This window comes from Capricornis sumatraensis, chromosome 17 (genome assembly GCF_032405125.1).
Source record: "Capricornis sumatraensis isolate serow.1 chromosome 17, serow.2, whole genome shotgun sequence".
Taxonomy (NCBI): Eukaryota; Metazoa; Chordata; class Mammalia; order Artiodactyla; family Bovidae; genus Capricornis; species Capricornis sumatraensis.
In genome coordinates this window covers 61,091,503-61,116,419 of record NC_091085.1, presented here as the reverse complement: position 1 = coordinate 61,116,419, position 24,917 = coordinate 61,091,503, and the positions used below count along the sequence as shown (strand labels likewise).

Here is a 24,917-nt window from a genome sequence, read left to right as displayed (position 1 = left end):
CTGGAAAAGGTCAGTTTTCATTCCAATCCCATAGAAAGGCAATGCCATAGAATGCTCAAACTACCGCACAATTGCACTCATCTCACATGCTAGTAATGCTCAAAATTCTCCAAGCTAGGCTTTAGCAATACGTGAACTGTGAACTCCCTGATGGTCAAGCTGGTTTTAGGAAAGGCAGAGGAACCAGAGATCAAATTGCCAACATTTGCTGGATCATGGAAACAGCAAGAGAGTTCCAGAAAAACATCTATTTCTGCTTTATTGACTATGCCAAAGCCTTTGACTGTGTGGATCACAATAAACTGTGGAAGATTCTGAGAGAGATGGGAATACCAGACCACCTGAGCTGTCTCTTGAGAAATCTGTATGCAGGTCAGGAAGCAACAGTTAGAACTGGACAGGGAACAACAGACTGGTTCCAGATAGGAAAAGGAGTATGTCAAGGCTGTATATTGTCACCCTGCTTATTTAACTTATATGCAGAGTACATCATGAGAAACACTGGACTGGAAGAAACACAAGCTGGAATCAAGATTGCTGGGAGAAATATCAATAACCTCAGATATGCAGATGACACCACCCTTATGGCAGAAAGTGAAGAGGAACTAAAAAGCCTCGTGATGAAAGTGAAAGAGGAGAGTGAAAAAGTTGGCTTAAAGCTCAACATTCAGAAAACGAAGATCATGGCATCTGGTCCCATCACTTCATGGGAAATAGATGGGGAAACAGTGGAAACAGTGTCAGACTTTATTTTTTTGGGCTCCAAAATCACTGAAGATGGTGATTGTAGCCATGAAATTAAAAGACGCTTACTCCTTGGAAGAAAAGTTATGACCAACCTAGATAGCATATTGAAAAGCAGAGACATTACTTTGCCGACTAAGGTCTGTCTAGTCAAGGCTATGGTTTTTACAGTGGTCATGTATGGATGTGAGAGTTGGACTGTGAAGAAGGCTGAGCGCCAAAGAATTGATGCTTTTGAACTGTGGTGTTGGAGAAGACTCTTGAGAGTCCCTTGGACTGCAAGGAGAGCCAACCAGTCCATTCTGAAGGAGATCAGCCCTGGGATTTCTTTGGAAGGAATGATGCTGAAGCTGAAGCTCCAATACTTTGGCCACCTCATGCAAAGAGTTGACTCATTGGAAAAGACTCTGATGCTGGGAGGGATTGGGGGCAGGAGGAGAAGGGGACAACAGAGGATGAGATGGCTGGATGGCATCACTGACTCGATGGGCATGAATCTGAGTGAACTCCGGGAGTTGGTGATGGACAGGGAGGCCTGGCGTGCTGCGATTCATGGGGCCGCAAAGAGTCGGACATGACTGAGCAACTGAACTGAACTAAACAGGGAGTTCCCATATATTCATTGCCTCTACACATGCACAGCTTCCCCAACAATCAGCATCTCACACTCTTGATACTTTTGTTAAAAAGATGAATCTACCATTATCACCTGAAGTCCATAGTTTACCTTAGGTTTCTCTATCTAGGTAATGTACATCTTATGAGTTTTGATAAATGAATGACATGTATCTTCCATCATAATGTCACATAGAATAGTTTCACTGCCCTAAAAATACCCTGTGTTCCACCTATTCTCCCCTCCTCGGTATCCCTGGCAACTGCTCATGTTTTTACTGTCTCAGTTTTATCTTTTCCAGAATGTCATACACTTGGAATGATACATAATGTAACCTTTTCTGATTGGCTTCTTTCACTTAGTAACATGCATTTAAGTTTTCTCCATGTCTTTTCATGCCTGTGCTCCAGTGATTGACAAATCTGTTTACCTTGTGTATGGAACATGAATATGTAAAGATGATCATTGATTAGTCATTATAAGTTGATAAGCAGTCATTGATAAGTTTGCAGAATTTAAGGATCAGAGCCAGAAACTGTATCTTATTCATTTCTTTACTAATCCACATGTATTTAAAAATACATTAATATAATTAAAAAGTATCAATACAGTACCTTTTTGTCCTGTATAATAGTTTTTTCATTAGAAATTTGATTGATATTATTTAGGTAAAGTTTAATAAAATAATGCTGCTCTTGACTTTTTAAAAAATCTTATTTCTCTTTTATCTTTCAATGAAAATCTTGGTTTCTGTTATCATTAATATACTTGTAATTTGCTTTATACTAATTTATAATGGTAGTAATATTATTATACCATATGCATATGTAATACATAGTATGATTCTGAAGCTAATGATTACCATATTAAGAAAGCTTCAGATTTCTTTGCAGTTCTTTGTTTTTATTTTATATTGGTGTGTAGCCAGTTGCTCTCACCTTCTGAGGTAGCCCCCACACTTTGTGGAATGTTTTTCTCTGAATAAATCCACATCTTGCCTATCACTTTGTCTCACACTGAATTCTACCATGAGACATCAAGAACCTGAGCTTCATTAAGTCCTGAGACCAGAATTAAGACCCAACAAATGGAAGATGTCAGTGTTTTTCATAGCAAAAAGACCACCTGAGGCCAGGAACCAAAGACGCTCATTAAGATTAGGTGAGACCAGATTAAAGGAGTACACATTCTGTTCTTATCAGCAATCCTACATTTGAATAGTTATAAAATTCCTCATCAAATCCACAGTTTTTCCAGACAGAAACCCATTGTGTCCCCCTTTGCCTGGCAAAGCAATAAAGCAATGTTTTTCTCCTTCAACCCCCACTCCCAACTATTTTCACTGTTTCTTTTCTGACCATTATTGTTGGTCATCTTATTTCAGGGCTATTACTGAGAATAAAATAGTGGTCAAGAGACTGAGAAAAGCCACAGACTAAAAAATATTTTCTGATAAAATCTGATAAAGAGGTGCTATCCAAAATACACAAAGAACCCTTAAAACTGAACAATAAGACCAGGAACACCCTGGGAATTCCCTGGAGGTCCAATGATTAGGAGTCCCTATTCTCATTGATGAAGGCCCAGTCTCAATCACTGGTCAGGAAACTAAAATCCCACAAGTTTCTTGGGGCAGCAAAAAGAAAAAAAAAAAAGACTAAAACCAGACAAAAGATCTATATAGATACTTCACCAAAGAACCATATGAGAACATGCTCAGTTTCACAAATCACTAGAGAATGGCAAATTAAAATCACAATAAGATAACACTGCACTCATATTAGGATGGCTAAAACTCAACCTGCTGTTGATTCACTCTGAGCTAACGACTAATTTCACAGGGTCAAAAAACGCCCTTTGGTCCCCAAAGAGCGAAGCCTGACTCCCGCAGGTACTACAGACACAACACCTGAGAGGAGGGGGCGTGGCTCTTAGAGCTCGGGCGAGACCGTTAAAGCAGTTAGGACTGCCCCTGGCGCCTGATTAAGATATTTAATTCCAACTGTTGGAGATTTTCCCTCCGCACCCTACTAGAATATTAGTTTTTATTTATGATAAATGTTAATACATTTTAATTAATTTTAAGTCTAATTTCAGTTGATCCTGAAGTGTCTTTTGTCCCCAGCCAGCTGTAAGCCTTCAGGAAAGGTTACAACTTAAAATGATGTAACATTTGCTAAAAACAAACCAAAAAATCCCAAACTAAATTGTACCAGCTCACAGGGAACTTGGCACGGAAGGAACGGAGGGTTTTTTTTTTGTCGTTGTTGTTCCTCAGGCATTTAAGTAGTTGCCTATTACCCTGGGGGCGGGGCCGCGTGTAGACCCGATGGACCCGGGTGAGGCCGCCATTTTGGACTCTTCCCCAAGGAGCTTCAGCCGGCTTTTAGCGCTGCCGCCGCCGCTATCTGCGGCCTTTCTGGGCAGAATGAATGTGATAGACCATGTGCGAGACATGGCGGCCGCGGGGCTGCATTCCAACGTGCGGCTCCTCAGCAGCTTGTTACTTACAATGAGTAATAACAACCCGTGAGTTGAGGCGGGGAGCGGCCTGGGGCTCTGGAGAAAGCGGCGCCGGTTTGGGAGCGGGGACTGTGGGGGCCTGGGCATTGGCGGGAAGGAGCGGATGCGGGCTCCCGGCTGAGGTTCCGAGGTCAGCAAGGGCCTTGTCGGGCGAAGCAGGCTTAGGAACGCAAGTTGAGTTCGCCGGGTCCCCGCGTTGTGCAGGGCGCTGGGAGGCGCTCCCTGCGGGAGATGCGGCGAGCGAGAAGGCGGAGGCTCTGAGAATTACCCTGGCTAAGATTTCCAGGAAGTTGGAAGCAGAGGGTTCGCTAAGGCACTGTCGCCGGTCAGAGCGACAGTCACATCTCTGGGCTGACTCCTCTCTTCCCGAAGAACGTTTTCTCTCTTGCCCAGGCTCAAAGAAGCCTTGTCCTGGCGCCTGATTAAAATACTTCGTTCTTAGTTTTAGATCCTCGTGCCACGTCTGAGGTTGATTTTTCTTTCCCCTTGAGTGTATCAGTAGCGTTTGCTTTCTCGTTCGCGCAAACACCTGAAGACGGGAGACTTCCTGGGTGGGTGGGAGTGGCGCGTTTTTAAGGACCCGCAGTGACCCTTTGACGTTTTCAGATAGTCCACAGGATTGCAAAGAGTCGGACACGAGTAAAGTGACTTAGCACACATTGCGGATGAAGCGGTGGGTTATTTCTAGCCTTGACTGCTTGCCCCTTTGCTTAAATTTTTCATTGTGTTTAAATGAAAATTTCTTCCCACGGCCTATGAAGCCAAAGAGCTCTCTCCGACTCAGTCTTACCTACTCTGCTCTCTGTATTCGCTTCCCTGGTTATGCTCTTCTGTTACTTGAACACCCCAAGGTCGTTCTCAGCTCAGGGCTTTTGCGTTTACCATTCTGCTTGGAGTCCAACTCAGAGCTCCCTCCTTCAGGTTTCAACTCAGATATCCTTCCTAGAGAACTCTTGTCTGGCCGTCAGAATTGTTCCTGGCCCTCAGCATTCTATCTCTTTACCCTGTTGTATATTATACATCACTTTTTGTTTGTTTGAGATATCTTTGACTTATTAGTTTCAGATGTTCAATATGATGATTTGTTACTTGTATATATTGTGAAATGATCGCCATAGTAAGTCTAGCTAACATCTAACAACCCCACATAGTTACAGAAAAATATTTTTCTTGTGATGGGAACTTTTCTATATTCTTTTTTCTGTATTCTTCCTCTTAACACTTAATGAAGTCTGCAGTGTGCCTGTTGATGTGCAAAGAAAGTGCGTGCCTCACAAAGTTGAAACATGGTGTTCAAGTTGACACATTTAGTAAGTGGAGGAGCCACAATGTCTGGATTTTGGTCCTTCTGACTCTGAAGTCTCATTCTGACCCTCCATAGTCTACTGTGTCAAGTGGCATTACAATCTACTCAGTGTGGACCCGTTTGCATTTGCTCTGGAAGCTGTCTGGGCCACTTAACTGTGTTGCAGGTGTTTTTCCCTGTTTGATTTCCACTAGTGTGCTTTTAGGCCTCACTATGTGAGGCCCATCGTTTTACCACCATCCACTTAGTGTTGACAGTGAGGAGCCCTGGTCTCTGTCAGCCTACTTTGTTTATTCTGGAGCCTTTCACCTGGTTCTTAGTGAGTTGTCAAAGTATACAGTGTCAACTATTGGGAATTTATACACTGGTCAGTCATTATTCTTGGTTTTTCAGATGTTACAGGGTAATTAGAAGGAGGTTGGTCTTCTGATTAGATTTAGCCCATTCTTTATATTAGGCTGAACTGGCAGTTTCCTTCCTGCTTTCAGAAGGTGTTTAAATTCTGACCTTAATCATTTCTATTTTAAAGTTTATTACTTAATCTCCAGTATATACCATTAAAAAAAAAAAGAAAGCAGTATGAAGGGGTATGCAGATAAGTGTCTGCTCCGGAGTCTGGAACTTCACCCCACCTTTTCCCTTCTCTGGAGGCAACAAATTAACAGTTTTTTCTGTATCATTTCAGAAATAACTTGTGGATGCAGTAAGTAGGCATGTAAGTTACAATATATAAACATCTGAATCCTTTCTCTGAGGGTAATATTATCAAATCAACTGTTTTCTTTCAAATCTTCAGTTCAGTCGCTCAGTTGTGTCCGACTCTTTTGTGACCCCATGAATTGCAGCACGCCAGGCCTCCCTGTCCATCACCAACTCCCGGAGTTCACTCAAGCTCATGTCCGTCAAGTCGGTGATGCCATCCAACCATCTCAACCTCTCTCATCCCCTTCTCCTCCTGCCCCAAATCCCTCTTAGCATCAGGGTCTTTTCCAATGAGTCAGCTCTTCGCATGAGGTGGCCAAAGTATTGGAGTTTCAGCTTCAGCATCAGTCCTTCCTATGAACACCCAGGACTGATCTCCTTAAGGATGGACTGGTTGGATCTCCTTGCAGTCCAAGGGACTCTCAAGAGTCTTCTCCAACACCACAGTTCAGAAGCCTCAGTTCTTTTGTGCTCATCTTTCTTCACAGTCCAACTCTCAAATCCATACATGACCCCTGGAAAAACCATAGCCTTAACTAGAGGGACCTTTGTTGGCAAAGTAATGTCTCTGCTATTCAATATGCTATCTAGGTTGGTCATAACTTTCCTTCCAAGGAGTAAGCTTCTTTTAATTTCATGGCTGCAGTCACCATCTGCAGTGATTTTGGAGCCCCCCAAAATAAAGTCTGACGCTGTTTCCACTGTTTCCCCATCTATTTGCCTTGAAGTTATCGGACCACATGCCATGATCTTAGTTTCTGAATGTTGAGCTTTAAGCCAACTTTTTCACTCTCCTCTTTCACTTTCATCACGAGGCTTTTGAGTTCCTCTTCACTTTCTGCCATAAGGGTGGTGTCATCTGCATATCTGAGGTTATTGATATTTCTCCCAGCAATCTTGATTCCAGCTTGTCCTTCTTCCAGCCCAGCGTTTCTCATGATGTACTCTGCATAGAAGTTAAATAAGTAGGGTGACAGTATACAGCCTTGATGTACTCCTTTTCCTATTTGGAACCAGTCTGTTGTTCCATGTCCAGTTCTAACTGTTGCCTCCTGACCTGTATATAGGTTTCTCAAGAGGCAGGTCAGGTGGTCTGGTATTCCCATCTCTTTCAGAATTTTCCACAGTTTGTTGTGATCCACACAGTCATAGGCTTTGGCACCGTCAATAAAGCAGAAATAGATGTTTTTCTGGAACTCTCTTGCTTTTTCCATGATCCAGTGTGTCTCCCTAAATAGAATGTCAGAGCTGGAATAGGTCTCAACTGTCTGAACTGTACCTTTCAATCCTTAACTTTCTTTGTCACTTTATATTCAGTGTTTAGCCTATCTATCCTTTTTTAAAATTATTTTGTATTAAGATAAAATTTGCATACCATCAGATTCACGCTTTTAAAGAATACATTTCTGTGGTTTTAAGTATATTCACAGAGTTGTACAACCATCACCAATGTTTGTTCTAAAGCATTTGTATTATCCCCAAAGAAACCCCAAATCAGTTCGTAGTCACAGATCCCACTTGCCCCAGCCTTTGGCAGTTACTAATCCGTGGTACCTGTTCTTGAGTATCCTTCATTTGCTGAGCAATTAACCATCTACAGAGTTCTTGGACTATTTTTTCTTTGTAAGTGGCAGCAGCTTGTGCCTGTCCGGAGAAGGCAATGGCACCCGACTCCAGTACTCCTGCCTGGAAAATCCCATGGATGGAAGAGCCTCAAAGGCTGCAGTCCATGGGGTCGCTGAGGGTCGACACGACTGAGCGAATTCACTTTCACTTTTCACTTTCATGCACTGGGGAAGGAAATGGCAACCCACTCCAGTGTTCTTGCCGGGAGACTCCCAGGGACGGGGGAGCCTAGTGGGCTGCCATCTATTGGGTCACACAGAGTTGGTCACAACTGAAGTGACTTAGCAGCAACAGCTTGTCCCTGTCAAAGGAAAAATGTAAATTTTAACTAGATGAGGGATGGGATTGGAGATTAAAAATACAAGTTTCCCATTAAGATTGGTGGACACTTCTGGCACCTATAACACTTGCAAGCAATATTCAATATTGAAGGGAACATTCTGAAATGTATTTCTTCGTTACTATGTCCTTAAACCCCTGAGACTCAAGGAAGTAATCTTCTAGTGCTAGTGAAGTTTATTTGCTGCTGCTGTTTACTTACTAAGTTGTGTCCAACTCTTTGCTACCCCATGGATTGTAGCTTGTCAGGCTCCTCTTTTCGTGGGGTTTCCCAGGCAAGAATACTGAAGTAGGTTGCCATTTCCTCCTCTAGGGATCTTCCAGACCCAGGGATTGAACCTGTGTCTCCTGCTTGGCAGGTGGACTCTACTACTGAGCCACCTGGGAAGCCCCAGTAAAATTTACTTACATATGGAGAGAAAAACAGCTTCTATCAAATACGGCTAATCCTCTCATCTGTTCCATTCTGTCCCATTGGCTTGTCCTAGTCTTTTTCTGTATTTCAAATATTCCCATTTTCTTCAGTATTTGAAGAGTTTCAAATTCCCTCCAAACCTCTTTTTGTTAACACTTAGATAAAAAAGATTCAGAGTGGTGAGTTTCTCTTTTGCAGTTTTTTAACCCTTCTTTGGCAGTATTTGGTAATATTAAGTCATGATTGCTCTCCTTTGTCTGTATTAGCCTGAAAACTTGATGTTACTGTGAGAGTATTAATTCTTAAGGGGGCTTGGGTTAAAGAGGGGGAGGAAAAGATGTACACCTGACCCTTGAGCAAGTTTCAGAGGAGGGTAGGAGGCTCACAGTCAAAAATTAATGTATAACTTATATTTGGCTCTTTATGTATGCATTTCCTTTGAGTTTGCAGTTCTGCAAACAGATTCTACCCAGATGGTATATACTCCTGTAGTGTGTGCTATTGAAAGAAGAAATCTACATATTGGTGGACCCTGTAATTCAAGCCTGGTTTGTTCAAGGGTCAGCTGTATTAATATTTCTCTTTGTATATCTCTGTATTACTGAATTTGATTTAGAAGTATCATTGTTTTCATAGTAAAGGAAAACAATTTAAGGCAATTTCCTACATATGTTGACAGTATTAACATGGAGTATGTGTCTTGGCTCTTATTTTAGGGACTAGCAATTAAAGTAATTGCCTTTGTTTTTTGGCTTATGTAGACACTAAGGAGGGCGTTCTTTCTGACATTTCAAAATAACCCATGTAGGGGGTATACTTTCTTTGTTTTTCTAGTGAGTTATTCTCCCCATCTCAGAAGTACCAGCTTTTGGTGTATCATGCAGATTCTCTCTTTCATGATAAGGAGTATCGGAATGCTGTGAGTAAGTATACTATGGCTTTACAGCAAAAGAAAGCCCTAAGTAAAACTTCAAAAGTGAGACCTTCAACTGGAAATTCTGCATCCACTCCGCAGAGTCAGGTAATTGGAGATAGATGTGTGATATGTTTTGGTTTGTTTGTATTGAGAGCAGGAGAGGTGGAAGGAATGTAAGACTGCTGATTAGATGTAGAAGATGTAAAATAAAAAGTAATTTTAAGGACTTCCCTGGTGGCTCAGTGGTAAAGAATCTGCCTGTCAATGGAGGAGAAATGGGTTTGATCCCTGATCTGGAAAGATCCCACATGCCCCGGAGCAACTAAGCCCATGCACCATAACTATAGAGCCTGTGCTCTTGAGCCCACGTGCCCTAGAGCCTGTGGTTGACAAAATAAGCCACCACAATAAGTAGCCTGTGTACTGCAACTAGAGACCAGCCCCCGCCCCCCACCACTCACTGCAACTAGAGAAAAGCCTGCACAACAATGAAGATTCAGCACAGCCAGAAATAAATTAAAAAAATTTTAAAGTAATTTTAAAGGGGAGCTGACTGGAGAAACAAAAGTTAAAAACCACTTAGGTACAAGAATTCATCCAACTAAGCACAAAGGGCTAAAAACAAAATTCAGTCTGGATGAATTGAAAAATAGAATTATCTGGGCTCTAACCAAAGTCATGTATTATTCCTCCCTTTTATACAAACAGAGTTAAGAAGTCTAAAATTTTTTTTTTTTTTTAATTTCAAGATGTCAGTCAATTCTTAGGATTGTGAATACCTGGGGAAATTCATATGAAATTATCTTACGAGTTCTTACTGGTTTTGGTTGCTTGATGATTAAATAAATGAAGGGTAAAAAACTAATTTCACCACTTGACAGTCATACCATTGCTAGATACTTACTGTAATAGTTGATTCACAAAAGGTTTGCAAGGGTATATAAGTAAGGCTGCTTACTATAGCACTGTTTATAATGGTAAGAAACTACAAGCAAAAGTATTTATCAGTAGGATCTAGTTATAGTGTAGCCCTAGGATGGGATATTGAGGAAGTGAAATATAGCATTGTATGCGCTGATTTGGAAAGGCCTGTATATATTAGTAAATAAGCTTTTAAGCAGTGTGTTTACTCTTTCTGTTTAAAGGTGATAGTTATTTTTTTGACCACACTTTGCTACTTGTGGGATCTTGGTTCCCCAACCAGGGATTGAACCTGAACCCACCCTGGCCCTCTTGGCCGTGAAAGTGTGGAGTCCTAACCACTGGACTGCCAGAGAATTCCCTGAAGGGGATAGTTTATATACATACATCCTGGTATATGCCTAAAATATATATGGATAATATACATGGAAAATTTAGCATATGTGTGTGAAGAAAATTAACAAAACTTTAGAGAGGGGGGAACCTTGACTTTCAGTTTGAACCTGTCTTTAAATTATACATACAATTTACATTTAAAAGGAATATCAGAATGAACTGAAGTGAAATTATGAATCATGTTCTGTATTTTTCCACTAAAAAAAAAGACAAAGTAATATAATTGCTTTTTTTTTTCAGCACCTGTACATTTTTTTCTTGTTTTATTTCTCTTTATGTAGAGCCTTTGTTTTTTGTTACTAAAGAGCTGATTGCCAGGAGTTGTTTTCTGACCCTGAAGTCATGTGTATTATCCACACAGAATAATTCATAGAAGTAACTTTTGGGGGCATTCTGTATGCTAAGCACTATGCTTATTTAATCTTGAAGGAGTTTTTAAAAAATTGAGATACAGTTTACAACATAATTTTCACAGTTCAGGGGTTTTAGTATTTTCACAGAATTGTGCAACCACCACCACTAATTCCAGAAGGTTTACATCCCTCTAGAAAAGCCTTGTTATCTCTCTAGTCCCTGGAAATCACTGACCTTTCTGCCTCTGTGGGTTCACCTATTCTGGACCTTTTATATATGGAATCATGCAGTGTGTGCCCTTTTGTGGCTGGCTGCTTTTACTTAGTATGTTTTCAAGGTTGATCCATATTATGGCACATAATAAAGAAGCAGTTGTGTATTCCTTTTTGTTGCAGAATAATATTCCATTGTGTGGATGTGCCATATTTTAACTGTTCATTAGTTGGTGGGCATTTGTGTTGTTTCTGCTTTTTATCATTAATGATTCTGTGAACATTTGTGTGCAGGTTTTTGTGTGGACATAGGTTTTCAGTTTTCTTGGCTGTGTACACAGAAGCAGAATTACTGGGTCATATGGTAATCATGTTTAACATTTTGAAGAACTGCCATACTTCTGAAGTAATATTTTGAAGAGATGTTTTCATTTCCTCTTAAGTGTCTTCCATCTGAAATTGAAGTAAAATACAAAATGGCTGAATGTTATACAATGCTAAAACAAGATAAAGATGCCATTGCTATACTTGATGGGATCCCTTCAAGACAAAGAACTCCCAAAGTAAGTTGAATTAACAATTTGGTTACGTACTTTTCTCTTCCCCTGTCCTTCCAGCTGTCTTCCTCCGTGTTTTCAGGGACTACATCTGAACATTTTACAAACCTTGTCTCTTATTCCCAGTTTGTTCCCCTGTTCTCCTTGTTTAGAGAGAGGAGTGACTTTCTTATAAGACCCTGAAAATGCTGCCGAGGAAAATGGTAGCTGGAGAGTACTACATGTGTTTAATTATTTTGTTTCTCTTATTGTAGGAAACATGATTTGAATATATTTCCAGGTAGCAACAATACTTTTTAAGAATCTCATTTTTTGCATTCTGTAGGTATGCCCATTTGATAATGTGTATTCCTTTTATTTTCAGAATTAAAACTTCAAGATTCTTTGTACGTGTTTGTGTGTAGGATAGTATTTGTGTTTTATTTGGCAACAATAGTATATAGCATACCTCCAGCTGAGATCAGAAGATCTAGTCTCTTGCCTTTGCGTTTAGGGCATACAGGCAGTGTGTGGTGAGCTTGGGCAAGTTAAAAATCTGGCTTTACTTTTTTCCTTGTTGAGGATGATAATACTTTCTCTGGTATAAACTAAGTTCATGTATGTGAGAATACTTTTTAAAGTATTATTCTATAAGGAGTATTAGGCATCTGAATACAGGTTTTCTTGAAGTCCAGTTTAGAAGAACAATGAAAATCTTAGCTCTTTGGAGTGAAGTCACATCATTATTTAATATTCTAACACATACTTTCATGTCACCTACCTTCCTCTCTTCATTGAAAAACTGGGCAGTGTAGTTAACGATAGGAACTTTTGCACATCTTCCCTGCCATTAAAAGAAAAGGAATTATAAGCAGTAGGGACCAGGTGTATTTAGTGTTTTTTCACCCAAGTGTTACTGAGTTTTAAAAGTAATCACACTTGATGAGAACATGTTTAAGCATCTTCTCATGTTGAAGATTTATTTAATATTTTCTGAATTTTAAAAATTAAGCTATTTCTTCATATTTTATGGTGATAATTGTTATTTAAAACATTTGTAAGTATATTATAGACTAACCTGTCTCACAATAAGCTGGACACTGTATACTTAATTATATTCTGGTACGCTATGAAAGTCTACCCTAAGAGTAATTTTTTTGTATATATGAAGGGTGTCTTCATTTGGAAAATGCTGCTTTGATTGTAAGCTTTGAAGGATACCTATTCCTTATCTTATTGGAAACATTCCATAATTTCTTCTTAATGACTTGAGGGAGTTTGGGGGCATTTTTAAAAATGAGTAATGGCGAAGCAAGTGAGCGTTGTGGTATCCAACACTTTTGTGTTTACAGCTGTCATTTTAGGAAGCGCTAGAGGAGTCCACATATGTTAGGAGTACATATCCTTCATAGAGCTGTTGTAGCCAGGAGCAAACAAAGATGTGTGCCTCCAACATAAACCTATAATATTTACAGTTTTTCTTTCTTGTCCGTTAGGGAGTTAACTGGCTTCTCAGTCTGTGTAAAGGACAAGGAAGTGAGTCAAAACACGTCTAAGTGAACGTCTGTTAATGTATGGTAAACACCGCCACACATTCCTTCACATTTTAAAGGAAAATTCCAGTGTGAGATTATTATGTCGTGGAAAATCTTCAGCTTTTAAGAGAAACATACCAAGAAACAATTTGTCACTCAGTTTTTAGAAAATGATGACTGCTTATATTTATAATTGGTGGAATGCAACTTAAATGATGTCCCCAAGTAAGGATATGTTTTTAAAAGGAATTGACTTTCTAACTAGGTGTAGTTCTCAAAATTCAAAGTGTCAGGTAGTTTAAAGGGAATTTTTAATATTTGTTGAGATAGAAGGCCCGTCAGTCATAGTTCATTAATAACAAGCAATCAAGAAAGGATTTTAAATTTAATTCTTTTATTTTTTTCAAGTATTGACACCACTACTGGAGTTTTCCTTTAAGTACCTTTTTTTTTTTTTTTTTTTTGCATTTCAACATAGCCTAAAATGAAAAATCTGAGGCCAAATAAAAAATAGTTTAATTTCTAGTATTTCATTATTTCATTGAATCAGTATGGATTAATGTCATACTAGATTGTTTTATATACTGTGAGTTCATAACTGGAACAGATGTTTTTCATCTTCAGAGTAATTTTTTGAGTAAATATCTGGCATACCAAGCTACAGATAATTGAAGAGATTGGGGATTGGCTCTTTTTCTTTTGTGCCCTTGTGTTGACTGCTTTCTTAGATTAATGATCTGGCAAACATTGTGTTCCATTTAAGATCTATTAATTTTAAATTGGAATATTGTGTACTCTTTGTACTATGAAGATCATTTATCTCTTCTCTGTAACATCTGTATTCTTTGGAACTTTTAGGTTTTCTCAAATTTTCCCTGTTGCATTTTTAGGAAGTTGTCTTGCCCCCACCTCTTGCCCCCAAACTGAGTTACATATTTGAGTTGTGCTAAAAATGCATTCACTAGATTTAAATAATAAAGCTAATCTCTGGATCATTGTCACCTCTGGAGATCAGTTAGAGTTTGATTTTTGTAGCATTTTTTTGAGTCAGACAATACCTGTGAGTCAAAGCTTTAAGCATTAGAAAAGCCAAGAGTCTAGCTGCTAGACTAATTGTCAGAGAGGAGCCAAATGTCTTACTTCTGTGTCCATCATTTCCTTTTTGGGGAAAATTCATCTGATCTTTTTGAGCTAGCTTTGTTAAGACTTTCTCACTTTCTTATACTGTGATATTAAGCTTAAAAAATAAAATATGTAAACAAACATTTTTAACATAGTTCATCTTCTGTTTTAAAAATGAAGGTAATTAAAATTCTGTAACATTTCTCAAATGAATGTTACTTCCATTTCCAGAGGCAGCATCTTTGGTCCAGATATTATTGGGCCTTTTGGTTGGGTAAGTGTGAGGAATTTGGGAGGTAATGGGAGGACATAGAAAAGCAAAGGTAGTAATTTCCTCTTTGTTTGAAGAGTGGGGTTGCACTTTGTTTCCACAGGGCCTTGGGTAGATTTTTCAGTAAAAAGTAGAATAGCTAATAATGAAAATCAGAACTTGTTGATGGTAAGATTTTATTTTTAAATACTTACCTTATTATCTTTTGTTTTCACTGCAGATAAACATGATGTTGGCAAACCTGTACAAGAAGGCTGGTCAGGAGCGACCTTCAGTCACCAGCTATAAGGAAGTGCTGAGGCAGTGCCCATTAGCCCTTGATGCGATTCTAGGTAAGGTCATTCTTCCCCTAGTTTCATGGAGTGTTCACTCTCTAAGATAGTGATTCTTAATCTTGGCTGTACGTTAGAATAATTTAGATTACGACTGCTGTGTATTCTTTCACTGCTGAAAAAATACTGTAGTTGTTCTATCATATGCATCTTGCTTAAAATAGGGAAAGGGTTGCCTTACAGCCTAGGAAAAGTGTAGCCTATTGCTTCTTGCATTGTAGAAGGATGCTGTGCCTCACCTTCTTTCTCCTACTTTTCTGTTGGATTAGGTTTGCTGTCTCTTTCTGTAAAAGGTGCCGAGGTGGCGTCAATGACAATGAATGTGATCCAGACTGTGCCTAACTTGGATTGGCTTTCTGTGTGGATCAAAGCCTATGCTTTTGTGCATGTTGGTGACAATTCGAGAGCAATCAATACCATTTGGTGAGAACCACAAAGTTAATTGAGTATTCTTGGGACCCTTATATGGAAATTGATGTATCTAAATTAACAAAATGGAAAAATGAGATGTTTGTCTCTTGTTGTTAAAGCCTGTTGTCCCTGGGCTTTGTTAATCTCTTAATGTACTCAGTGGCCCCAGATGTAATAATCTTTGTTAAATGTAAACTTGGCCCAAGTTTAACTCTGTGTATCATACTTGAAAGAACATCTTTTTGGATGTCCTAGAAGCATGGTTTTGGCACCATCTGACCTGGGTTGCCTCAGTACTGGGGTTTTTCTTTCTAGTTAGGTAAAGTCCAAGGTCATCAGAGTGGGATTTGTATTAGGGTTGAGTAATAAATAGCTGTTACTTTGAATAATATTATATTTAACACTATACAGTATATATTATCTTCTGAAAAACTGCAACCAGAAAGTTCTTTCTAGGTAATGAGAGAGATTTCTGCTTTGTTCTGTGTATTTACTATCCTATCTTTTATAACTTTGTTATAAGCTCAGAATTAAGAAAATTAGTTACATAGTTTGTTTTTGAAGTCTTTCATTATGAAAAATCTTACATAAAATAGTACCCTTATGCCCATCACCCAGATTCAACAACTAAGAGACTTAAGATATATTTTAAGATTCATGTTTAATATTTTGAAGTTCACTAGAGAAAAAGTCCTTGTTGAGAGATAACGTGGACCTACTGGGAAGCTTAGCAGATCTGTACTTCAGAGCTGGTGACAATAAAAACTCTGTCCTCAAGTTTGAACAGGCACAGATGTTGGATCCATATCTGATAAAAGGTAATTCATTCTTGGGACAGGATGGAGGTGACTGTACAGGGTCAGATCAGAAGATAGGGAGAAGATGTAGCATGGTCTTCTGATAACAGCTTTTCATAAAATATATTAGAGTAGCCTTTTTTTTAAGACCCTGACAATGTCTCTTAACACTGGGTAATTCCATTTTGAGCAGTTGTTTTTGCTTGGATTCAAGTGTCATATCCCCACAGATCATTACTTGACTTTTTTTCTTTGGGGAGGGATCACAGCCCTTTCTTACGGTTTATAAATTTATGATGTGTCTGACTGAGAATTTGGATGGCATCCCCAGAATCATAATATCCTTTTAGGGAATTTAGGTTCACTATGTCCTTAAATTTAGTTTAAAAAGGAGTGAGTGAACAGATATTAAGAAAGTGATAAGATGATTAAAAGAAGTAATTAGAAGTGAACATCAATTTTTAAAAAGTCACTGATGTAAAAGAAGATTGGTGCTAAAGAGGTAAGCCACAGGTCCACAGAGATAGCATGGACCTGCTGGGAAGCTCAGCAGATCTGTACTTCCAAAGGATGGCTGTCTGGTGACTGGCAGTGAGTGAAGGAAATGTGTGCGGGAATAGTGATGGGAAAAAACGTTGCGTAAATAGGCAGAAGTCTGCTTGCAAAGGCCCAGAAATGGCCATCAGAAAAATACGGCCTTGTGACAATAAACAGTTTTGTAGACTCTTAAGCCACAAGAATGACAGGGCAGGGAGGGGACCTTCACAAGCATGTAGATAGGGAAACAGATTCAGAAAGATGAATTTGTTTGCTCAGAGTCCCTCCTGCCCAGTGTTACTCCTCTTTACCAAACTGCCTGTGCCCATGGTGAAAATGGCGTTTGAGAAGTACTAGCCTGACAGTAGTCAGCTGCTTAAGACTGGAAGCTCAGACCCGAGTCCAGGAACCAGCAGGGAGTGTTGCAGTAATTTGGTTTAAGAGACATTTTCTTGAGCATCTGAAGGAATAGTAAGGAATGGAGGGGAATGGTGGTAAGAGATGGGTGACAGTGAGTGAAGGCCTTTTTTTTTCTTTTGTTTTAATAGAGCATAAACGAGAATAAAGGGGATAGGGTGGAGGGAGGGCAGGGGGATGAACTTAAATGAAATAGACTCCAGAAAGAACTGGATGGCTTTTTCTAGAATAGCTTTTTTCTGAGACTAACTGGCATATTAAGTGTATACTCCTGATTGTGTCTAGACTTCTTGGAAGAGAGAACTTAATTTGATGCTTTTTTTGGGCCTTTTCTGGTTATGTGTTAGGATAACTATGGCTGTATTATCACGCCACAGGATGTAGGGACAAATAGTTCCTGAAAATTACAGGCTTTCAAATTGTGAGGTAGGTCCTTCTACTCCTTTGCTTTTTATTTTTATTTATTTATTTTTACTTTTGTAAGTGTTTTGTCTTTTTAATAGTCATTCTGTAGGAAAATGGGAATGCTGGTGGGAGGAGCTTATGATATTGGAGAGGGCTCAGACCCTGCAGAAGCCCTTGTGTGGGCTCTGATGAAGGTTGTAGCTCCGTTAGAAAAGACCCCTGCTGCTTTAATGAGCCTCTTCCTCTGTAGGAATGGATGTGTATGGCTACCTCCTGGCACGAGAAGGGCGGCTGGAGGATGTGGAGAACCTTGGCTGCCGCCTTTTTAATATTTCTGACCAACATGCAGAACCCTGGGTGGTCTCTGGGTATGTTTATGCATTCCCTTTTCTCCCTAGTTTTAATAGATTCTTTAGGAAATTGTGGTTTCACCTAAGTAGAATATAGATTTGAAAGCACTGGTTTAAAGAATAATCAGACTTGAATTCAAGTCATGGTCTGTCTGTGACTCTGGATGCATCATTTCTCTCAGTCTGTTTTCTCATTTGGAAAATGAGGATCCTACCCCTGCTTTGTGGGGTAAGTGTTTACTGAGTGAATACCTCATGCTCAGCTCTGGACCCGCTCACAGGAAGCCATCAGTGAGCAGGCCAGGAGCTGTGCTGCCTTGTTATTGACCTGGCTTAACAAATTCTCTGAATGTCTCTGATCTGATAACATATACAGATGATCAGATTCTTTTTTGTAATTTTCCCTTCCATATCAAGATTTTACTCTTAAATATTCAGTAGATTTTTGTTGTTCTGTTGTTTTTCACTAATACCTTACGCTAAAGTTTTAAGGGGTTTGTAGTAAGGATCATGTAGAAGGCTGTCTCTTTGATTTTTCCTTTTGAATGAAGTTTATTTATGGTCTTCTTTCAGATAACTTTGATTGTGTTTTCCTCCAGGTGCCACAGCTTCTACAGCAAACGCTATTCTCGAGCCCTCTATTTAGGAGCCAAGGCCATTCAGCTGAACAGTAACAGTGTTCAAGCTTTGCTACTTAAGGGAGCAGCTCTTAGAAACATGGGCAGAGTACAGGAAGCAATAATCCACTTTCGGGAGGCTATACGTCTTGCACCTTGTCGCTTAGATTGTTATGAAGGTAAGATAATTATAGATGGTGTGGATCTATAGATGTGGCACTCAGATAGAAGGTTTTGTTGGGCCAGCAATTTCCAAACTGTGTTGCACGTTGGAGTCCTCTCTGGATACTTTTAAAAATCTTGATGCTAGGTCATTTCAGTACTGCGTAAGTCAGGATATTTGCTGTTGGGCTAGAGGTGTCAGTACTTTTTTATGATCACAGGTAATGCCAACATGTAGACATATTTGCAAACCACTTCATTAGGCGTTACACATTTATTTAGGGCTGGACTTTTCACTCCATACTTTTGTAATTCATTTTTCTTATTTTTTTGTTTCGGGTATAGTTTTGGTGTTTTTTTGGTTCTGTTTTGTTTCTCAGATTTGGCTCGCTTGTTAATGTGATCTCCCTGTGCCGGCACTGTGCTGGATTGGTTGGTATGTCTTTATTGTTTTGTGTTTTTTTACAGTTGTCTTACCTTGGGCCACTACTCATAGGATAACTCTACATCCATATGTCAGTGTTGGTTGTGGGAACTGGTCGGTTCATTGTGACCTCCAGAGGAGGCCTCATCAGGGTCAAGCTTTGTTTTGTGACATACTATTTTAGGTTCATGTGAACTGACCCTAGGAGTTCAAAGCTGTGCCAGCTTCAGCAGCATTTGGTGACTCAGTCACAGACATTAAAATAGATCTTACAAAATGCAGTTCCTCCAAAGCATATTTTTATAAGAATTTAAAAATAGACCCAGGAGTCTAGGAGTGATTTGCTCTTAACAGAAAGATGAGTTCAAATTTGAGAAATAAAAATTACAGTTTGGGGACTTCCCTGGTGGTCCGGTGGTTAAGACTCTACATCCGCTCTGCCAATGCAGGGGGTGTGGGTTCGATCCCTGGTCAGGGAACTAGGATTCCACATGCCTTGCAGCATGGCCAAAAGATTAAAAAAAGAGAAAATTGGAAGTTGGAGTGAAAAACAAATCTGCTTAGATACCCAGAGATCTATGCCTCTTTTGGATTTGTTCTTAAAGAAACTGCAGCAAGCCACGCTTTTGGTTTCTGATTAAATTCTTGATCCTAAAACTGTAGTTTCCCTATCCTCCAATTGTTTTTATCACACTAATTCCCTTCTGCTGTGTGCCTGTCTCACACAAGAGCCCAGGAATGCAGTCGAGTATCTCCATTACCCAGATGAGTGGTTGGACACAGGATAGTTAAGAGTTTTTCCCTAGTTGGCCTGTGAAGCTTTATGAGATGACTTCACTCAAGCTCCCATTTGGAGATTTGGATCAGGGTGACTTGGTAATGCCCTCCGATGGACATTTAACATTTCCCTTTGAATTTCCTATGGGGCTTTAGCAGGAAAGTAAAACTATTCAAGTAGTTACAAACAACCATATTCCAAAGTCCACCGTGTTGCCCTTAAGAGTTAGGTAATTTCTAGTTAAGTAACTGTAGTGTGTGGTAGAATGTGCACAAATGTTATAAATGCCGCTAGGGTGGAGGAGTGTATATAGAGAAAATCTGCCAGGGAGTGTGTGGGTTTGGGGTTTAAGCTGTTTTTCTGTTTTGATGAGTGCTTTGTACCAAAGAGTACTTCCTCTGTTCTCTTCGATTTCTTGGCATGAAGATTTGAGGGTTGACTCTTGAAATGTCCCCTTGGAGCATCAGCCTCTTGCTGTGGGTGTAAAGGCAGAGCTGCCAGTCTCAGTGTGTTTGATCTCTGTGATAAGCCCTTTTCATCCAGTTTAGGGAGACCCTAGGTTGCCCCCTATTTCCTTCAGTTTTTAGAGGTAAACAGTAGGAACCCTCCCCCTTAAATTTAGGACTAAAGGTGACTGAGCAGTGCTGGAAATTAACAGCTTGTTAAAAGGCAGCAAGACTTTGGGTTCTGTTGGAAACCTCATCTTTTTCAGTATCAATTAATGAGTAGTCACATTTGTTCCTCTAACAGTCAGCTGAGCTGGCTACATGATTTGGTTTACTTATGCATATCTGTTTCCTTCACTAAAGGTGTCTTTGTACTACAGGCTTTTTCCACATTCATCAAGTGCTCTTGGGGAGAGCACCTCTTAGCTGTTTCATTAACCTGCCCTTCAGTCTGATCTCACCATCAGAGTCTTCCCCTGACCTGCCTGTTGTTTGAAACTTTGAAGGTTTGCCGTTTGGAAGGCTGTCAGAATGGAAGCATGGCTTGGAATGGTAATGTGGTTGAATTTTCTGTGTTATATTTTTTCAGGTCTCATCGAATGTTACTTAGCCTCCAACAGTATTCGTGAAGCAATGGTAATGGCTAACAATGTTTACAAAACTCTAGGAGCAAATGCACAGACCCTTACCCTTTTAGCCACCGTTTGTCTTGAAGACCCAGTGACACAGGAGAAAGCCAAAACCTTGTTAGATAAAGCCCTGACCCAAAGGCCGGATTACATTAAGGCTGTGGTGAAAAAGGCAGAACTGCTTAGTAAGTATCTTGCTTACCTCCCTGTTCCTAGTTAATTGTGCAAAACCTGAGTCCAGTTGAATTCTCTAGTCCCAGTTGGTTACAGATGACCAAACAGGTGTGTGCTTTTGCAGTAGGTCTGAGCCTATTTGAATTGGTTTATATTTAGCACAACCAAACTTAATTGGCTTAGACCTTCTTGGATTGACAGTGAATTACTTATAGAGTGGCTCAAGCCAGCTATACTCGGTTAGTACCTATTCAGCTCACTTTGTCCTGAACTAATTTGAATACAACTGGTTTTAACCCATCATGATTCTCCTGTGACTTCCCTTTCAGCCTTGGTTATTTTAAAATCCTGATTTGTGAGTAACTGAGTTTGAGCTAGTTTGGCAAATAAAATCCATTTTGGCTTTTTATATGAACTTTTGTTAAGAATAAGTTTTTAAAAATCAGAACTCAAACTGCTGACTTCCTGATGGAATAGGGATTCAAATGAGCTTGTTCTTGTTTCCTGCCACACCAGTTTCTCTTGCTCTCTATAAATAGATATTTGGATTGTAATCATTTTTGTGGTTATATGTATATGACTTGCAGTGGGAATATGTTTTGAAATGTGTAAGTAGGAAAATGAGGGTGTTTTTCTTTTCAGGCAGAGAACAGAAATACGAAGATGGAATTGCTTTGTTGAGGAACGCACTAGCTAATCAGAGTGACTGTGTCCTGCATCGGATCCTAGGAGATTTCCTTGTAGCTGTCAATGAGTATCAGGAGGCAATGGACCAGTATAGTATAGCACTAAGGTAGGCACTTAGCCTCCCATGGGGGAGCTCACGAGGGGTAGAAGAGGCAGGGATCAGTGTAACAGGCGTTCTGGAGACACACACACTATGTGCCCACAGTTGAAAACAGTAACAATAGTGATGATAGTGTTTGTTAATTTATGACTTCTGAAGTCTTAAGTGATATTAACAACATTAAAGAACTGTTTCACTCATTACCAGCCACACCACTACAACATCTGTTTTCATTTGTGTAGATCATCTTCTTGGCCTTGCCAACACATACACATATTTTTATAGGGTTATACGTAGTATATATTTTATATTCTGCTTTTTCAAATCAGCATATTGTAAGTACTTTCCCATGTTTCTATCTACTGTAGTAAAGAACTTAAGCTCTGAAGAATACTACCTTTACCACCTGTTATCTTGGGAAGTTACTAACAAATTTCCTTGTCTATATCTACCTTATTAGGTATTGAATGATTAAATGAGGATTAAATGATTATTTCATGTAAAGCTCTTAGCACTGTGCCTGGTACATAGTAAATACTAAATAAATAGTGGTGTTCTTACTGCTTAATACAGAAGTGATTTCTTTGAGGATTGTCTGTGTGTCTATAAAGTTATGGTGAAGGCCTGTCTTTAATGGAATCTGATCACATCCATTTACTTGTTCAGCAGTTGAGCACCACTCATGTGCTGGCATCTCAGTAACCACTGGGGATGCTGTGATTCCAGGAGCTCACAGTCTCAGATGTGCAGGCTAATAGATACCATGTGCTAAGTGCTTTCAAAGCAATCTCTAGAAGGCAAGGTGGGAGTGCAGCGGGTGGGAATCCATGGGTGTGGGTGAGAGCTGTATGGAAGGTTTCAGAGAAGAGATGATACAGATCATCTATAGTTACATAAGTAGGAACAGGATTCCAACGTGGGTTTCATCTGCTTTTTGAAAGCCCAGAAGCAAATAAATGAGAAAATAAAATAAAATATAGAGGTGGGATTTGCTAGAGATTAGACACCAGCTGGCCTTAGTGATGGTCACAAAGGCAAGCGGAGAGATTGTTTAGGAACCAAGTAAATAAATGTTCTGGACCCTCTGAACTTTGAGGGTTTGGACATGTGCGATACTCCTAGCTCCTACAGCCAAATGCCCAGGTAGGGATAACTTGGGGTCCTGGGGTCTAACCTAGGAGTTGACAAATCTGGGTCATGGTAAGCATGATGGTTTTGGATGCCTTCTGAAATGCTGATATGCTTAATTATGTTGTAAGAACATGGAACAATTTTAACGCACAGAAAAATAAGTAGTTTTTGTAACCTTGTAACTTAGAAATCCCATACTCTTAAGTTATATTTGAATTTTTCTGTTAATGATTGTTTGCTGCTTTTTCATTTATCTAGTATCTTCCTCTGGCAGAATGCTAGGGGTTTTAGGTGTGAAAAAATTTAAGAACTATATGGAGAAAATTCAAATTGAGAATTCTAAAACTTAGGACAAGACGCCTTTTTCACTTCTAGTGGTGGACTCCCTCAATCCTGCCTATGGAACTGGAGTTGTTTGGAGAGGCCAGGCGTTAGCAGATTCTCTGTGACTGGGTGGTCATTTCACTGCCGTACCAGGGAGATGACACATCAGCCAGCAAGAAGCAAGGCAGAGATTCAGGCCTCTCCTCTGTTTTGTTGTCCCCTAGTTTGGACCCCAATGACCAGAAGTCTCTAGAGGGGATGCAGAAGATGGAGAAGGAGGAGAGTCCCACGGATGCCACTCAGGAGGAGGATGTGGACGACATGGAAGGGAGTGGGGAAGAAGGGGACCTGGAGGGCAGCGACAGTGAGGCGGCCCAGTGGGCTGACCAGGAGCAGTGGTTCGGCATGCAGTGAGGCAGGCAGCAGCTCCGAGGCCACACTGGCCTGCCCTGCTCTGAGCACTTCCGTGGACTGAAGGAACCCGTAGGAGCCTGCTCTCTGGGAGGACAATGATTCAGCATGTGATTGCAGCAGGGGTCCCTGCCCCTTACTCCATATTTCTAGTAGTGACTTCATTTTTAAAACCTGAGCCTAACCAACCCTGCATCCTCCCGTGCTCCTGCCAGGGAGGACCAAGTGAGTGCTCTGAGAGGCCCATGGACGTGTCGGGGCTTCTGGGACAGAGTGCTTTTTGTTTCAAAATCTGAAAGCTCGAGGACTAGACAGTGTTTTGTCTGTGATACTGTGGATGGGTTTAAAGGGGCGACCTGTCGTCCAGAGCAAGAGTCATCTCCCGGCGGCAGCATGGGCTGGCCCTTTCAGAGAGGGTTTCCTGTCCCAGAAATCATCATCCTGAGTTGTCCAAACTTCCCTAGTAACCTTGCTTCCTTCTGCAATGTTAGTAATGCCTTAAGCTGACAGTTGCTGTTTTGCAGAACAGTTTTCCGATTTGCTAACCTGGTAACTTGCCTATGAGCCTGGGCTGAGTCTGAGAAACGTGTGACCGAGAGCATGAACAGAAGCGCAGTTGGGGTAATTAATAAAACTGTTTTTTGTACAGTAATGGTGTTGGGTTGATCAGAATGGAAGCCCTTTATAGATTCTTTTTTTGGTCTCTTGTTTACAGTGCATTGATTCAGCCATAGAATTATTTGCCATAAATAGACTCCCTTTCTTCCCAGAGTGTGGGAGCCAGAAGGATTGGGAACCTCAGGTATACTGAGCTGGTTCATCTATTAGCGTTTTCAATTGGTAAATTCCTGGGAAGAGTCTGGCTGGATTTTAGATTGATTTTGCCAGTCTCTGTCAGGGGTGCTGAGGTCGATGTCTGATTTCAACATTCTTTTGTGGGATCAGCAGGGGTCTCATTCCTGGGCTTGTGTGTTGGGAGACTACCCACCCTCTCCTCCTCGTTTAAAATGTGATGCTTTTAGAGGTCAAGGTAGTGAGGGGTGGTGCAGCTAATCTCAAATTCTTACTAAAATTAGTCAAAGGTAGTACAAAGGATGATTTGACATAAATGGGAAGTTCTCTCTTAAACAGAACTATTGTTTGTGTCTAGATGGCACCCCACTCCAGTACTCTTGCCTGGAAAATCCCATAGACAGAGGAGCCTGGTAGGCTGCGGTCCATGGGGTCGCGAAGGGTCGGACACGACTGAGC

The 24,917-nt window shown here is 40.3% G+C and overlaps 1 protein-coding gene across 3 annotated transcripts; it reads left to right on the top strand.

Moving 5' to 3' along the window:
- The first annotated feature begins 3,717 nt into the window (after positions 1-3,717).
- Positions 3,718-24,268, top strand: ANAPC7 (anaphase promoting complex subunit 7). 3 transcript variants are annotated; one of them, XM_068989671.1, is made up of 11 exons: positions 3,718-3,889; positions 9,106-9,292; positions 11,514-11,633; positions 14,755-14,866; positions 15,136-15,289; positions 15,953-16,095; positions 17,684-17,801; positions 18,383-18,579; positions 20,800-21,024; positions 21,656-21,806; positions 23,480-24,268. In XM_068989671.1, exons 1-11 carry the CDS (start codon positions 3,789-3,791, stop codon positions 23,667-23,669), a joined length of 1,698 nt encoding a protein of 565 aa, XP_068845772.1. In that variant the 5' UTR covers positions 3,718-3,788; the 3' UTR covers positions 23,670-24,268. The 3 variants fall into 3 exon arrangements, with proteins under 3 accessions (XP_068845772.1, XP_068845773.1, XP_068845774.1); XM_068989672.1 differs by lacking the exon at positions 20,800-21,024 and having other exon boundaries at positions 3,734-3,889; XM_068989673.1 differs by lacking the exons at positions 3,718-3,889; positions 9,106-9,292; positions 11,514-11,633 and adding an exon at positions 13,245-13,366.
- The last annotated feature ends 649 nt before the right edge of the window (positions 24,269-24,917 follow it).